Genomic DNA, 17,701 nt, shown 5'->3' with positions numbered 1-17,701 from the left:
CAGTTAAATAAAAGCATTGAGCATAAGAAACTACTTTTAAAAAAAATTAAAAATCTTACTGATATACTGTGTATATAATTTATTATTAGTATAATTATTATTAATGAGGGGAAAAAGATTCCAGCTTGTAGAGCTGCACAATTTGGCCAAAATTTTCTGATTTATATACCAATGAGACTGAAATATAAAAATATTTGTATTTACATATATTTTGTATTTATATAAAAATAATAATAACATATTTAATATAAAACAGTAAGAAAACTATAACTTTCTTTTACAGTACAACATGCATTGCATATACAGTTGCAATTGAAATTATTCAACCCCCTTGACCTACTAGACATTTTGCTGCGGAGAACAAAATTGTGAAAACAATTCAACAAAGGCTTCAGTACACTATTGGAGAAAGTTTACTAATACACATCTGAGTAATTTTGAGAACGTAAGTTGATGAATAATGGTAAGAAAAAACAAACTGGCTCTAAATGTTCATGTTCAAAATTATTTAACCCTCAAAAATAAAATTTGGTGCAGAATCTTTTATTCTTTAAAACCACCAAGACAAACGTTTGAGATCTAAAAGTATTTAAATTGTATTTTTTTAATGAAAATAAGCTGATCGTTACGCTATATAAGACCCTTCTTCCTCGACTGGGATTGTTTACAACCGCATTTGGGATCGTTTGAAGCTGCATTTTGGAAGTTCATAATCGGGGCACCACATCAGTCCATTATATTGAGAAAAATGCTGAAATGTTTTCCTCAAAAAAAAATAATTTCTTTATGACTGAAGAAAGAAAGACATGAACATCTTGGTTGACAAGGGGGTGAGTACATTATATGTGAATCTTTGTTTTGGAAGTGGACTTCTCCTTTAAAACAGCAGTGTTGAATAGGGGTTGAATAATTATGACATAGCTGTGTTATTAAAAAATCCTATAACTCAAAAACATTACATTATGTATTGACATTATCACTTTTAATATCCCAGCAAACTGTTGTAGATGCAATTTTTATAAGGTCCTGGATCTTCAGAAAAGCTTGTATTTGTGAAGTACTGCAGTCTCTGCAATCATTTTGATTGCAGCTGTATTTAGTTAAATCACAGCATTTGCAATTTGATCATTGCAATATCACACCCATATTGCATTTTCATTTTGTCTTTGATTAATCATGCAGCCCAAACTCAGTTGAAGAAATCATAACTTAAACATTTCCTTAGTTTTTTTTTTTTTTTTTCGTCGTCTTCACAGTTCTTCTTTTTATTAAATTAGTCGTTGATCTGTGTGTGCGTGTGTATAGTTGCTGTACCACCATCATCAGTTGTTTTAAGGCTTTGCTTTCGGTAAAAGGACAGATTACATACAAAACAACCTTTTTAACTGCATTTCATTTTCTCTTCTTCAGGAAAATGGGACTAGCGAGAATAAGGAAGAGCGCGCTCCTTCCAAACGCTCCCCTAGCAATGGCGTGGCGTCGCCCGGGGAGGCTCCAGCCCTGGTGAATGGCGTCTCGTAAAAAAGTCATCTCACCCCCCTCAAGACCCACATCTAAAGCAAGACACCATGGCGAACTCTGTCCCTGCTTGCATTCACGTAAACCTTTAAACTGACGAATGAAAATCGACTAAAATCCTTGAAGTCTATGAGAAGAAAATGATACAAAAAAAAAAAATGACGAACGCATCTACTTTAAACCACACGTAACGGTGTATGTTTATCCTATCTATCAGTACTTAGTGCTTATTTAAGACAAGCTTGCCAAAAATGAGCTGATGGATATGACTCAAATTTCTGACATAACACAGAAAACAGGACGTGACTTTTTGGGTTTTATTTTAATTTTTTTTTTTTTCGTTTTTTTCTTTTGGCTGTTGTCGTTGATGTCATTGTTTGTTTTTGATTGTTTGTACTCACTGGTGTGGGACTGTGAAACACTCCCAAACAGACGCATCTCTTAAACAGTGTTAGCTAAATGAGGGCGGAGCTAGCGAAGAGGCGATGGGTTGAAGGCGGAGCCTCTCGGGAGCGATTGACAGTTGAGTCTGTGGTACTCTGAATTTAAGGGCAAAAGGGGAAACGGAGAGACATTGTGCCTTGAATTTGAAAAAACTTCAGTATTTTCTTTTTTTTTTTTATATTTGCGTTGTTCATGGGATGAAGTAGATGGTTACCGTTTTTACTTTGTCTGAGGAAATGACAGGATTATGCAGAATAAGAAGGGGGGTTAGCATGTGGGGTGGGAAAGACAGATAATTAATGCCAAACATGAAATTAGGACGTTTGTCCAAGGTCAAGTCTTTATGTGAAAGGCGTTTAATCTGTGTTTGTACGAGTGTGTCTGTTTGTACATGTGTTGTTGTGAGCCATGCAGTAAGAACATAGAAACTGGGAGGAACGTTACAAGATCCAAGAGACAACCCAGAAGAATCCCGAGCGGATTCTGTCTCTTCAGTTAAAATGGGCCAGTGGCAAGTGGCGGCAGACTTTCCAAAAGGAGCTAGAGAGAAACGTAACTTGAACTGACAGGTTCAGAGTATTCAGTATTTCAGCATCTCTTACCCCCCAGTATGTGGAAGGAAGGCAGGATGGATAGGAGCCTGGAAAGTGGAGCGCACACACTCGATAGCTTCCGGCCCACAACTAAATGAAAGGCAGGAGGGGGATTGGTGACCCTCTGGTGTGAAAGGTTGGTCTTGATGGTCTAGAAGGCACTCTGGGAACAGTGAAAACCTAATAAGATAAAGCCAGAAACACTGAGACAGATGCATTCATTCACACTCACTCACACACACACACACACACGTACATCCGAGAGCATTGTAATACACTCCAGTTTGGTCAAATGGAGTTTTGGCCTCTTCTGTCTCTGCTGGGTGATCTGATGATGAGCGTTTGTCGTGTCCCTGGTTGTCATTGTTAAAGGGGGGAGCGTTCCCTCACTTTGTTACTGTCATCTTGGTTCCTGCTCTCAAAAAAACTTTTTTTTTTTTTTTTTTCTTTCCACATCATAGAAAAACAAAAGAATAAAAAGGAAGTGAAATAAATTATTTCTGAAATGACACCTGCGTGCACTCTGGTTTCTTTTTCCTCTTCAGTCAAGTTTGTGAACTTTACAAGAAGGTGCAAAAGTAGGTTCTGAAACTGAAAAGACATACATGTTCATGTCTTCCTTTCTTCAGTCGAAAAGAAATACCTGCAGCTTCAAAGGGCTCTACACAATCCCAGCCAAGGAATAAGGGTCTTATCTAGCAAAACGATTGGTCATTTTCTAAGAAAAATACACATTTATATACTTTTTAACCACATGAATTCTTGTTAGCATTATAGATAGTTTGTGTTTCTAGTGTGGAACCAAACTTTTTTTTAATCTTAATTTAGTGCTGTTATATTGAGTAGAGATGGAATGATAACCGGTTTGACGATATGATCAACTTTCCCACGGTTAGTATTACCATTTCATATTTTAATTAGCATTAAAATCGATCATAATCGATTACCCCAAATTGAACAACTCAGGATAAAAAAAATAATATCCAGCAAAGTTTAAATAATAATTGAGTTTGCCTAAAATATGTGTGTGTACTGTGTGTAATTATTATGTATATATAAATACACTCAAAATATTTTTATTTATGTATAATATAAGTTTTAGAAAGAGTATAATAAATACATGTACTTGTAAATATTTCTTAAATATATACATGAATGTGTTTGTATTTATATATACATAATAATTACAAACAGTTCACAGACATATTAGGCAAACTCAAACAGCCCTATAATAAACCTTTGTTTTTATCAAAAGGAAATCATGAAATCATTGTTTTTGCCCCCATTTTTCATGAGATGAACTCAAAGATCTAAGACTTTTTCTGTGTACACAAAAGACCTATTTCTCTCAAATATTGTTCACAAATCTGTCTAAATCTGTGTTAGTAAGCACTTCTCCTTTGCCCGAGACAATCCATCCACCTCACAGGTGTGGCATATCAAGATGCTGATTAGATGGCATGATTATTACACAGGTGTGCCTTAGGCTGTCCACAATAAAAGGCCACTCTAAAATGTGCAGTTTTACTGTGTCTGTGTGACCACCATTTGCCCTCACGCAATGCAACACATCTCCTTCGATCAGGTTGTTGATTATGGCCTGCAGAATGTTGGTCCACTCCTCTTCAATGGGTGTGCCAAGTTGCTGGATATTGGCAGGAACTTGAACACGCTGTCGTATACGCCGATCAAGAGCATCCCAAACATGCTCAATGGGAGACATGTCCGGTGAGTATGCTGGCCATGCAAGAACTGGGATGTTTTCAGCTTCCAGGAATTGTGTACAGATCCTTGCAACATGGGGCCGTGCATTATCATGCTGCAACATGAGGTGATGGTCGTGGATGAATGGCACAACAATAGGCCTCAGGATCTCGTCACGGTATCTCTGTGCATTCAAAATGCATACAATAAAATGCACCTGTGTTCGTTGTCCATAACATAAGCCTGCCCATACCATAACCCCACCGCCACCATGGGCCACTCGATTCACAACGTTGACATCAGCAAACCGCTCACCCACATGACGCCATACACGCTGTCTGCCATCTGCCCTGTATAGTGAAAACCGGGATTCATCTGTGAAGAGAACACCTCTCCAAAGTTCCAGACGCCATCGAATGTGAGCATTTGCCCACTCAAGTCGGTTACGACAACAAACTGCAGTCAGGTCGAGACCCCGATGAGGATGACGAACATGCAGATGAGCTTCCCTGAGACAGTTTCTGACAGTTTGTGCAGAAATTCTTTGGTTATGCAAACCGATTGTTGCAGCAGCTGTCCAGGTGGCTGGTCTCAGGTGATTGGAGGTGAAGATGCTGGATGTGGAGGTCCTGGGCTGGTGTGGTTACACATGGTCTGCGGCTGTGAGGCCGGTTGGATGTACTGCCAAATTCTCTGAAACACCTTTGGAGACAGCTTATGGTAGAGAAATGAACATTAAATTCACGGGCAACAGCTCTGGTGAACATTCCTGCAGTCAGCATGCCAACTGCACACTCCCTCAAAACTTGCGACATCTGTGGCATTGTGCTGTGTGATAAAACTGCACATTTTAGAATGGCCTTTAGTACCCATATCACACCTAGATAAACTTCATCATTGCATTATTGTTGTGTTTGGGGATACATATTTACATTATCTACAGTCTGCCTCCAGCAGCGCGGGGGTGTTGGAATGTTCGAAAACAGTACACAGGCGCTCAACCTTTTCGAACTTTCTTTTTTCCACCCAAACGAAAACTAACTTTGTCTTAAGTATTTAATAGGCATTCTTAGGTGGGCCTTATTAGAGATGTTGACACAGTACTGGTGACATCCTTTGTTCAGATCAAGAACTGAGGATGCAGGAAGTTACCTATCACCCAACTGTAAGATCTCAGCAGACCTATGCAAATAATCATAATGACATCACCAAATGGTTGGAGCACCATAGTTGCAGGAACTAAGAATCCATCAACATCACAAGCATAAGTCACAAGAACTAAAACTATGTAAACAGATGCCATTATGTTTACATTAAATATCCAATACAATGTAGATCACACTAGATTTTTATACGTTGTTATGTCAGGATGTGGGATCTGCAGATATTAAACAGATCCTTAAATTTGTAATCCCACACATTCATTTTCTTTATTTAAAGGCTGAAATGTGAAATACTTTTTTATGAAATCTTTTCAAAGCTTTATTTGAACATTTCAAACATGTTATTAGATAAACTGTTGTCAGTCATGTTGTCATGTTAGAATTCGGACATCATTGGCAAAATAAAAATTCATTTTGTTTGTTGCTTTTAAATATAAAACTTGGCAAAACGATTTGTGTCAGTACACTACTTTTTGAACATTTCCAGCATATTTTAACAATACATGATAAGAAATTTTCATATTGTTACATCCCTAATATTGAGCAGCAGATGATGTTAGCAGAAGGCGATCAGTTGTATTGCACTTGGTGTAAAACAGCCTTAAAGGGGTCATCGGATGCAAAGTTTACTTTTTCATGTTGTTTGAACATTAATGTGTGCTGGCAATGCATATACAAATCTACCCTATAATGATAAAAATCCATGCAGTGGTTTTTAATTAATCTGTAAAAATAATATTCCCTTTTTCAAATCGAGCCATTCTCAGATGCCTGTCGTTGTGGCGTCACACTGACAGAGGCCGCTCCCACGATAGTTGATTGACATGAGCTCTTACCTGAGATCAGTCGTAACAGTCCAGCCTCCATGTTTTGATGCCGGAGCAGGGATGTAAGTTAGACAAGAATATCTCAGATTGTGGTGTTGTGTTGCTGTATGTAATAGTGAACATAGTGGTCATCATTTACTCCCAACATCTGAGCAGCTGAAGATCCAGTGGATTACGTTTGTTTGTGAAGGGAATGCGCCTCCCGATCTACATAAATGCGTCTGTGTTCGTGCAAATCATTCGTGATCCAGCTTCACTTACAGCGGAAGTAAGTATAAGGATTTTTTTATGAATCATCATCATAAAATCATCATATTTTTTAACAGCAAATGCTCATCTTGCACTAGCTCTGCGATTTGCATCTGTGACTTTACACATTACATAATGATGTTAGAAAGGTCATGCGTGGGTTAGTTCATCCATGTGCTTTGGTTTGAAAAGGTAGGGTAGGGTGAAAAACTCCATCTCTTTTCATCTCTTTTCACTCCATCAGGGTGTTTGACTTTCTTTGCACATTCACTTTGTAAACACTGGGTCGATGTAAACACAATGTTTTCCTCAAAAACCTTAATTATTTTTCAGCTGAAGAAAGACATGAACATCTTGGATGACATGGGGGTGAGTAAATTATCAGGAAATTTTTATCCTGGAAGTGAACTAATCCTTAAAAGGGACGCTCCACCCAAAAATAAAAATTTTCCTCATAGTTTACTCACCCACATATATTTGAATTTGTTCTTTGATGTTTAGGAAAATAATCCACCTGTGAGTCATTGAGTCATCATTGTATGGATTAATATCACATTTGCGCTGCATAGTTTTAAAATGTCAATTCAAGAGACTAAGAGATGGATTCTAAACATCTTGTTTTTTACAGAAGAAAGTCAAATACAGCAGTAAATTATAAAAGAATTTTCATTTTTGGCGGGAGTGTATTGAATTCCTTTTTAAATCTGTAATAAAGTAAATTTCATTCATTAACAGGGTTATGCACAAAATGTTAAGTAGTAGTAGTAGTTAAACATTACATTTTTTGGTTGTGTTTCAAACCACCTGGTTTTTATGCTATATTCATTTTGTTAGGTAACACACTCTTACCACAAACAAAACACTGAATTCAGGCTCCTATGTATTTGCTTCTTTACTACCAACATAGGGAAATCAAGCTTTGTCTACCACTTCTAAATATAAGTGCCCATTTCTCTTGTATATTGATCAAGACAAACTATAAGGCCTGTGTGAGAGTGGTTATTGTCGTTTTGGTGGTTATCAGTGTATTACAAAGGTACAAAACAGATTTCAGTACTTCAATAGGCTGGTACATTAACATTATATCAGTTAATGAAATTACAGTATTTACCTGTAAATTTAAGTGAAAAAAAGTCAAACCGTATTTTTTGCAGTAAAAGGTCCCGGCAACCACAGCTGACGTTTTTTACCATAAATTTTACTGAATTCTTTTTTTGGTGTACTGCAGAATTTATTTTTCAGGACAGCACTGAATTATAACACTGGCTGTATTTGCTTTTGTTTGTAAACACTAAAAGGTATAATAGAGGTTTAGAACTTGATCCCATGTTCAGATGCCATGGGCAAACAAGGCCTGCTAATGAAAATGCATTTTGTTACCAGAGCTTAACCTACTAAGCCTGTTAAGTACATTGCAGTGTTTACGTTTTGCATTAAACGCACCGTTGTTTAGCAAACCTTTATTCTGCTTGGTGCCTTCAGACCGGTTTTATTCCAGGATGTGTTATGTCACAAGGGCTTCTGCGCAAATAAGTGTTATTGTAAAGGTCTATTAATATTTTCATACCACCTTCTATAAACATCATTTATATTTTAACTGGTTTGTATTAGTTAACTACAACTAAAATTAAACCAAAGGCAAATTTCAGCAACTTCTCTCATTTTAATTTGGTTTATAAGTTTTGATTTCATATATATATATATATATATACATACATACATACATACATACATACATATAAAACTTTAAATTTAAAATAAAAATGGAAAATATGAATAATGAGATCCAATTGTTGTCTTTACTTGCTCACAATAGAAATGCACCTGCTTTTCTCTTTTTAAGCCGCATTCATAATGGTGCAGGGTAGGGGTTGTGTGACGATTCAGAGCAAACAGTGACTTTCTCATCTCTGTACCCACCTGTGGTCACGCTAACTGCTGCTCCACCCTTTTTTTTTTTTTTTTTTTTTTGGTTCCTCCCTCTGTGAACAGCAGTGCATCAACACACACGTCTCCACACCCGCTGAAGACCAGGCTACAGGCAAGTACACCGGTTTTCTAGACTTGTGTAAATAATATGGACCAGTTGTTTTGTGTAGTATTCAATTTCTGTACTGTTCCTACATCTGATTAATTTTTATAAGATTATTTTTTTGTTTTTGTTTTTTTATGATTTAGCATTATTTAAATGGTTTTTGAAGACTAGAAATGTACATGTGTGTTGTGTTTCTCAAATTCTTAAGCATGTCCGGACAGGCCACATTTTTTATTGTAACTGATAGGAGCACCACTTCACATTTTAAAAATCATTTCCTTGCAATCTTTTATAGCATTTCTTTTCCTGCTTTAACCACAGTGTCAAATGCATTGCGCTGAATGTTTTCCATCTGTGAAACAAGAGAAGCCAGAGGCTATTTACAAGTAAAATGGGGGAAAAATGAAAAACCAGTTCTCTGACCTCACTTAGGCTTTAATTTCATGTTATTCTGTAGCCATGCAACCATACTGCTCTATTATGTTCCATCTCTTCTTCCTTTTCCTTTCTTTATGCTTTGATACTTATAAAAGGTATGGAAATTTGCATTGTGTTCCTCTATGCTGGGGTGTGGGGAAGGGAACAGCCCTAAAGGTGAAGAAGGGATTTTTTTTTCGGTCCAAATCATGTTTCACTGTGATCTCTGACTGTAGTGGAGATATTAGATCATGACAGACTCTTGTAGCTCTTTGCTAACTTTTTTTTTAGTCATGCAATGTAAAAGTTCAATGTGCAACCCAATAAATACTTCATTTTAGACATGCTTTTTAGTCTCAAATGTCCAGTGTTTTTCAATGTGAACTGCACTGCTATCCGTATTGCCATATGAAACTACCACAGTGATTTTATATTTGTAACCCAAATAGAATGCAAAATTGTTCTTTTCAATTCAATAATGTGCATATACACATGCCTCTATAAATACAAATCTATTTAGGTTTATTTATTAAAAGCATTATATTTATGATGGGCATTCTGTATTTCTCCATGATTTTTCCCGGGACAATACAGGATGGCACATACAGCTGCAAGCGTCCAGTCGACGGTGACCACTAATAACATGATGAAACCAGTGGAGCAGTGGAGCGTTTGACTGCTGTGAAGACATGGGCATCTGTAAGTGTGGGGTGGAGGAGGAACAACAGGAAATATAGACTCTAGACACCATCTGTGTTTGTATGTGTGAGGAATGATGAGAACAAACTGTGTTTGAGGATGTGAGATTTTGGCTGATCTAAAAGCAGTTCAATATCATCTGTTTTCCTGTGGCAGGCTGCTGTGGTTTCTGGTGTACATACTGCCTTATGTGTAAGACCAGTGAGGATTTTGGAGAATGTCTCTGTCTCCCTCTGCTGGAGATATGCTTTGGTGGCATAATGCATCCTATTACACTCGCCATGAGGAGCAGTATGAGAGAGAGATTCCACATTAAGGTAAATACAGCTTTTTCAGTGTAAAATGTGCAAGACTTCCGGTTCATTAGCCACTGCAAACGGAAATAGGGAGAAGAATAACAAAGTGCAGTAAACTGTTTGCACTAAAACCTCTGTGTTCATAATTAAGATAATACATTAAAAGAATACGGTAAAACACACCAGTTTGCAATATCAAGCGGCAAAACAGCTGGTTTGTGCAGCTGAAGCAGGGGAGACCGAAAGCTCGCACATTTACAGAGCCGCGCCCGCTCTTACGGGAAAAATAAGGTGGATACAGATATCACAATTTAAAATAAGCGTTTTCTAGTGTAATATATTTAAAACCGTAGTTTATTCCTATGGTGAAAACATCTGAGGTGGACTACAAATTTACGTTAAAATTTTTTAAAAAAAGTGCATATGTGTAACAAAATGTATACTAATAAATGTATATGAATAAAATGTCATTTATTCCTATGATGCAGAAGCTGAATTTTACATTTGAGGTTTGACCGGTCTATATTTACATTAATCACACACCTTTTTTTACCCATAAATTGAAATTACTCAAATACTGCGTTTTTCTTTTGGTTTTAGAACTACAAACTGAATTTATCATTTTTTTGCGTGCCTCAGACTTTGAACGGTCCGATACTTTCCCTGCCCTCCCCTTAATATTTTTTCGTTTCACTAGATTTAATGTTCTTGTCTTTTTCATGAAGGGTTCGATACAGAATGATTGCTGTATGGCGACCTGCTGCCCTGCGTGCGTCTGGTGTCAGATGGCGAGGGAGCTGAAGGCTCGACGGCAAAACCAAGTGGTCGTTAACGTTGCCGTTAACACGGTTCACCAGCAGCCGCAAGCCAGCCGCCGCAAGTTTTCAACCAGCCACCGCAAGCTTTCAACCAGCCAACTCAAGCCAAACCATCAATGCCGGCTACCAGCCTATGTACCCCGTTAATACTGGCTACTAACGATCTCAGTGCATATGAGCACACCAGCGTTCCTTTAACCCCAAAATCTGCTGTTTTGTTGAAATTCCATAGTGAAAATGTCGTTTTAATATTTATAACTAGCCTACATGTTTAACAATGCCAATATTTTTACTGAACAAATCAATATTGAAATTTTCTATATTTTTAGCACTTTCTCTTTAGGCAAAAGTAGTAGTTAAATGTCGAAAGAAAAAATATATATATATATATATATATATAAAGTAAAGTGTACACCTATTTAAGTAAATAAAATATATTTCCTCATAAAACTGTTTGATTGTCCTGTGTGCATCACCAATGTCATTTTCATTATAACATATGCTAAAAAACAGATATGTGTGGATCTCCAGTCCAGTCAAACAATAGATTTGATGATTTGTAATGCTTGTAATGGTATTTGTAGTAGAAACCATTTGGATATTCTGCGATGGTTTTATTGTTTTTTTTTGTTTTTCAAACAGTGTCAACAGAGAATGTGGAGAGTTTAGCTTGTCCAAACAGTGTCAATAGAAAATTAGTCATAAGGGAATCTGGAAGCAAGGACTAATATGCAGAACTGTGTGCTCTTCTGGCAGAGCGATTAGTTGCTTAAAATAGTGTTTTAAATTAAAGTTATTATGTCATACTGGTTTGGAACGATGATTTTTAAGTCAACTGTCCGTTTAAGGTAATACTGTATGTTCTCCACTAGGGAGCGATCATGTAACGCTAAGAAATCACTTGTGTCATCCACCTGAACCTGATTGCCACAGAACGTAAATTAGAATACGCAGTAGCATATTCGACTTCAGACATTGTTGCTATAAAAATAACTATTTAATTTTTTTACTCAAAATAAAGTAATGAGAACAGACTTAATAGTTGAATGTAAATGATAAAATTATAAAATTTAAAACCTGTGAGGTAGGAATTGGCCAGTATTTGACTTTTTTCTCCGCTTTGTCGTGCTATTCTATGTCGCGCTGTACAAGTACACTCATTTTTAGTTTGGAAAAGAATCATTCGTCCCTGGGTGGGCTCGAACCACCAACCTTTCGGTTAACAGCCGAACGCGCTAACCGATTGCGCCACAGAGACAGATGTCGCTGGTTTGTATGAATACAGTAGTAGGACCTTTACTACAAAATAACCGCGATTTTACTATAGTACAAGTTTAGTAACAATTTTTGTTTAACAAATTAGTTATTACTTTCTATTCATACAATACTACAATTTACCACAAATAGCGTAATTAAAATATAGTTACTACAGTAAATCCATGGTGATTTTCTACATTGTAGACATTATCTAAATATTCAGGTTTGTTATTACCCTGCCCTGAATTTCAGATTGATCTCAGCATTTTCGTCATAGAATACGTGTATAGCAATATAAGAACGAATGCACGTCTTTTCTGGAAAAGAAAAATGTAGTAACTCTTTCGGTTTGCGTCTGAATCCTGAAGCACCCGATTTTTGTCGCTTGTGTTTCGTCAGTGTCTGTTTCTTTCGCAAATTTGTTCTTAAGTTAATTCGAACAATATAAGTTCTAGACTAACTTTATGCTAGTCTTGGAGTAAAAAGATCAAAGTTGGGGTTAGAGCTATGTTTTGTCTGGTTGGGATAAAACCCTAACGGCTAAGCCTGTTAGCATGTCGCCCGGCTAGCTCAGTCGGTAGAGCATGAGACTCTTAATCTCAGGGTCGTGGGTTCGAGCCCCACGTTGGGCGAGATGTTTTAGATAAAAGCCCCAACAAAAGATGGACTCTGGAAGACCTGAAAATAATATACAGGAAAGAGAAGGTAAAACACGTTTGAATATTTTAAGTGAAACGGTATTAAATAAGAGCACGATTTTTTTGGACTCACAATGTTAAAAGCCTTACAAATCATGGATTTTATACAACTTTTTGTTTGTGAAAAATATTTTATGTATTTTTTTCATGTATGAATGATAGCTATGACAAAACCTTAAAACAAGCACATAGGCTAACTAAGGAAAAAGTGTGAAACAAAAAGAAGGCCTAATACTAGGGGTATTTATATTTGTGGGTTTGTCAAGTACTGGCTGCAGAGGTGTGTCTAAAGAGAATAAACATATAATGATTAAAAAAAAGGTTGTGTGCGTGTAAGACATAGAGAACAATTTAGTTTTTGCATACCTATTTGTGATCCTAATGTTATGGTAATGTTATTGTAAAAATGAAGTTATGGTAATTTTGTAATCTTGTCAATGTCCAGTTTCCCTCCTTTCAGTTTCACACATGCAAACTCAGTAGTTTTTAGCTCATAACCATAAAGACAGCTGAGTGGAGGGTAGTAACCCCCCTAACTGACAAACATTATATTTAAAAGGAAGTTCTAGGAGGACTTTTGTTGGAAAAGTACTTAAAACTGGCACTGGATCTTGGCCAGTAATGTGCTGCAAGTGGCTAAAATATTTTATTATCTGTTTTATTCATTTTAGAGTGCCTTATAAGTGCTTATATATGACCCTGGACCACAAAACCAGTCATAGGGGTCAATTTTTTAAATTGAGATGTATACATTATCTGGAAGTTGAATCAAGCTTTCCATTAATGTATGGTTGGTTAGGATAGGACAATGTTTGGCAGAGATACAACTATTTGAAAATCTGGAATCTAAGGGTGCAAAAAAAAAATCTAAATATTAAGAAAATTAAGTTCTTAGCAATGCATATTACTAATCAAATATTAAGTTTTGATAAATCCACAGAACTATGAAAAATCTGTAATTTGTATATGTGGTAAATACCTGAAACTATTACAAGAAATCAAAACCTGCCAGCCTCAGAAATCATTCCCAACATTCCCAGCAGAAAGAATTTTAGAATAGCTGTCAGTCTTTAGTGTTACAGCCAAATCTATTTAAGCTATTCAAGTGTAAATGTTCCAGAACTAAATGTTTCACTACACAAAGAACAGTATTTCTGTTTGCATTGTTGGTCATGTCTTATCATGAAACACATTTTTTATTTTTATGTCTCATATTTGTTCGGTTGTCTTAGCTTTATTGATTTTTGAAATACAGTCAGTCGTTGTGAGTTTCAGGGTGTTGCAACTTCACATTTCAAATTCCTGTTTTTAATATCCAATAATGGTTAAAACAGGAAAAGCATTTTCTCACGCTTTTATTGCTTAACATTTGATTTCACTTCTTCACCTTTGCTCTTCTGTGCCAAGGGGGAGATGAGAGAAAATACTCAAAAAGCACACATTTTAACAAAAAATTCTCCATATTCATGAATGTGTTTCTGTGTATAGCTAAACTCCCCTGAAATCCAAAACAGTGATCATAAAAAGTCTCCGGGCTGCTCAGGCTAAAACACATGCCTTATGGTTTGACTTTTAATTTTGAAGAGCAATTCTCTTCCTCCGTTTTGCTTTATGCCCTACAGTCCATTTTGCATCCATGTTTACATATGTTTACTACATTAAAGTTTCTTCATTTTCAAAGTGCGATATAACATAACATAAATCACTGCATTTCATGTATGAGTTCATTAGTCTGTTATTTAGAACTTTTCTTATCAATTTAAAACTGTGAATGTCTAATAATCGCCTCACATTACTGTCTACCGATGACTGAAGAATGATCTGCTTTCTGACTTCCTGTCAATTCCACATTGTGCAATTCCACATAGTTCCGCATTTTATCACATTTTATTTTTTTAGTATTTGTTCCTTGAAAGGTTTGAAGCACAGTGACTCATGGTGACCCATCGTACTACATGCGTCTGGGGAAAAATCTCCACAAGTACTCACCAAATCTCCCAGTAATTAAGAGTTCATCAAAGGTAAGCAAATGCAACCAGTCTGTACATGCAACAACAATCTGAGTGTGATGATGCTGAGACATCTGTGTCAATCAGTGTTATTCTAAGAAATCAGCAGTGTAGACATTAAAATAACATATGTACAGTACAATATTAATACTTTATGATTTTTACACTGTAAATACATTCAAATGATCAATACTGAAATGTAGAGTAATATAATTACATACAATCTAATGCTGGAGGAACTTTTGCTTAAAAACCATTGGCTGATTTTAATAATATAGTTTTGTTTATACAAAAATTAGTAATATAGTTTTGTTTATACAAAAATTTTTGTATAATTTTTATATAAAGATATGTGACCCTGGACCACAAAACCAGTCATAAAAAGCTTGATATATCTGAAAGCTTAATATATATCACATATATATCAAAATAACAATAATAATAATACTGCCGCTCCTGTTGAGAGTTACATCAGAGTTTCGATCTCACCACTGACATCATTTATTGTAAACCATCTGCTATCTTGTCGCTGATGCTTATCAGTGCTCATGTTGTTTGTAAAAAGAGGTGGTGAGTTCACAGAGTTTATAGTTAAAGTACAAAAGGATGGTTATCTTCTGGTGATTTTCAGCTCGTGGGTCACCTGGGATTAACCTTTGTTAAGATTCTTAACCTTACCAAAAATGTAAGTAAAAAAAAATGTAAATGCTTGAAATGTAATTCCGTTTGCCAACTGAGACTTCACACGGGCGCTGCCGTTCTGTCTTTTAAAGCACCATTCACACTCAGTTTCAAATTACTGGTAAATTCTGTGACATCATTAACTGGAAATAACCTTTTGATGGCTGTGCCTCCCAGCAATGTATGTTTAACCATGAAGGGGTATATCCCTCTATGGTACGGTGTTGCCATATGGCAACAATTACTTTCTACTTATTTCCTTGTTATTCTGAAAAAAATACAATGATATGCTGTTTATAAGCCACATGACATTTGAATGTTCCTCCAAACACTTTTTTTCCACTGTCACCCCAACATGGAGGACACCTGTTGAAGTGCTCCAGAAATTGCTCTGTAAACCTAATTTCTGAATGTCTCTTCTCAAGGGAGATTTTTTTGCATAATCTTTGGTTAGTAAATTACATATTTTTATTCAGAAATCAATATTATCTAACATAGATTTTCTGTAAAATGAGAAAATATCAATGTTGCCATATGGCAACGCTGTACCACAGTGGAATTGAAGTAATGTATTTCCCCATTGGGATTTTTTTATAGATAGTAACATGAATAGTTTGATTGTAATTTTTTATTTATTTGAAGTGTTTATTGTAATATATGGGTATATATGTATAAATAAGGAAATTATTTAGTCTTTGCAAAAAATACAACAATATTTTACGGAAAGGGCAATAGGAAGAGTGCCGAGTTGCCTCTTCCATGTGATGACAATGAGGATGAGTTAGACTTGTTGATTTTATTTATGTAAAATTTTCACTTTTATGCAGCAGCTTTTGGCCCAAAGACATTGTAATAGATGACTATAAACCAGGGTTGCCAGGTTTTCACAACAAAACTATTCCAATTGTGGCTCCCCCAGTAAAATTTGCATTCCGGGGGTAAAATACACATTTTTGGTGGGGTTCACCTGGTACAGTTCACATTCCGAAGCTTAAAGGAGAAGTCCACTTCCAGAACAAAAATTTACAGATAATATACTCACCCCCTTGTCATCCATGATGTTCATGTCTTTCTTTTTTCAGATGTAAAGAAATTATGTTTTTTGAGGAAAGCATTTCAGGATTTTTCTCCATATCGGCTTCAAACGATCCCAAATGCAGTTGTAAATGATCCCAGTCAAGGAAGAAGGGTCTTATCTAGTGAAACGAACGGTTATTTTCATTTTAAAAAATACAATTTAAATGCTTTTAAATCTCAAACGCTTATCTTGCCTTTCTCTCCCTGAACTCTGTGTATTCTGGCTCAAGACAGTTAGGGTATGTCGAAAAACCAATTGTATTTTCTCCCTCAACTTCAAGAATCATTTCAAAATCATCCTGCATCACTGCAGAAGTGAACATGCAAAGAAGATTAAAACACCCTTAACAATAAAAGGTAAAACAGCGATACAGGATGATTTTGAAGTTGAGGGAGAACATGAGATGGGAGTTTTTGAACATACCCTAACTGTCATGAACCAGAAAAAAACAGTTAAGGGAGAGCGAGACAAGACGAGCATTTAACATTAAAAAGTTTACAAACTGTATTATTTTTATGAAAATAATCGATCGAGATAAGACCCTTCTTCCTCTGCCGGGATCATTTACAACGGCATTTGGGATCATTTGAAGCTGCATTTAAACTGTATTTTGAAAGTTCAAAATCGGGGCACCATATCAGTCCATTATATGGGGAAAAATTCTGAAATGTTTCCCTCAAAAAACATAATTTCTTCACGGCTGAAGAAAGAAAGACATGAACATCTTGGATGACAAGGGCGTGAGTACATTATCTGTCAATTTTTGTTCTGGAAGTGGACTTCTCCTTTAGTATAACGTTACTGGGGTCGGACATATAAAACAAACGGCAGCAACAGTGTTTAAGCAGCCCAATTCCGCGGGAAAACCACAGACTTGGCAACACTGCTACAAACCAAACTACACGGTGCGGAGTAAATGCGTCATTGCGACATTATGATTGGCCCTGAGTATGATTGGCTCTGAACTCATTCGTGCTCATACCGGTAGACTCGATTTTTCATTCACACAGAGCACATTACCGGTAATTTACTGGTAATGTTACAACTTCTCATACTGGGAAACTGGCAGAACAAATTTACCAGTGTGACCGGTGTGTTACCAGTTTGAAAAGGTCCGGTTCACACATGGTCTCTTAACAGTAACAGTGACTGGTAATTTTAAAAATAAAGGACTGTATGTGTGAAGTAACCATGATCTTACAGCAGAATGCAAAA

The 17,701-nt window shown here is 36.3% G+C and overlaps 2 protein-coding genes and 2 non-coding genes across 5 annotated transcripts in view; 3 read left to right on the top strand and 1 right to left on the bottom strand.

The window, feature by feature from the left end:
• fxr2 (FMR1 autosomal homolog 2) overlaps positions 1 to 2,145 on the top strand; it is a 102,464-nt gene extending 100,319 nt beyond the window's left edge. For both annotated transcript variants that reach the window (XM_051113975.1, XM_051113973.1), the window contains exon 17: positions 1,411 to 2,145. In XM_051113975.1, the coding sequence (XP_050969932.1) occupies positions 1,411 to 1,521 (111 nt within the window). In that variant the 3' untranslated portion in view covers positions 1,522 to 2,145. The remainder of the gene's footprint in view (positions 1 to 1,410) is intronic.
• A 7,394-nt stretch (positions 2,146 to 9,539) lies between these two features.
• On the top strand, positions 9,540 to 11,050 carry LOC127167770 (cornifelin homolog). Its single transcript, XM_051114010.1, is given in 4 exon segments — positions 9,540 to 9,598; positions 9,600 to 9,649; positions 9,806 to 9,966; positions 10,671 to 11,050. Coding segments are annotated over 4 exon segments (504 nt in total). The 5' UTR covers positions 9,540 to 9,545; the 3' UTR covers positions 10,911 to 11,050.
• An 897-nt stretch (positions 11,051 to 11,947) lies between these two features.
• On the bottom strand, positions 11,948 to 12,021 carry trnan-guu (transfer RNA asparagine (anticodon GUU)). The gene has a single exon. It is a non-coding gene; the product is annotated as a tRNA-Asn (tRNA).
• A 558-nt stretch (positions 12,022 to 12,579) lies between these two features.
• trnak-cuu (transfer RNA lysine (anticodon CUU)) lies at positions 12,580 to 12,652 on the top strand. The gene has a single exon. It is a non-coding gene; the product is annotated as a tRNA-Lys (tRNA).
• The last annotated feature ends 5,049 nt before the right edge of the window (positions 12,653 to 17,701 follow it).

The sequence above is a fragment of the Labeo rohita genome, chromosome 7, assembly GCF_022985175.1.
Source record: "Labeo rohita strain BAU-BD-2019 chromosome 7, IGBB_LRoh.1.0, whole genome shotgun sequence".
Classification (NCBI taxonomy): Eukaryota; Metazoa; Chordata; class Actinopteri; order Cypriniformes; family Cyprinidae; genus Labeo; species Labeo rohita.
Note: the sequence above shows the minus strand (reverse complement) of the source record. Positions and strands in the feature narration are given on the sequence as shown.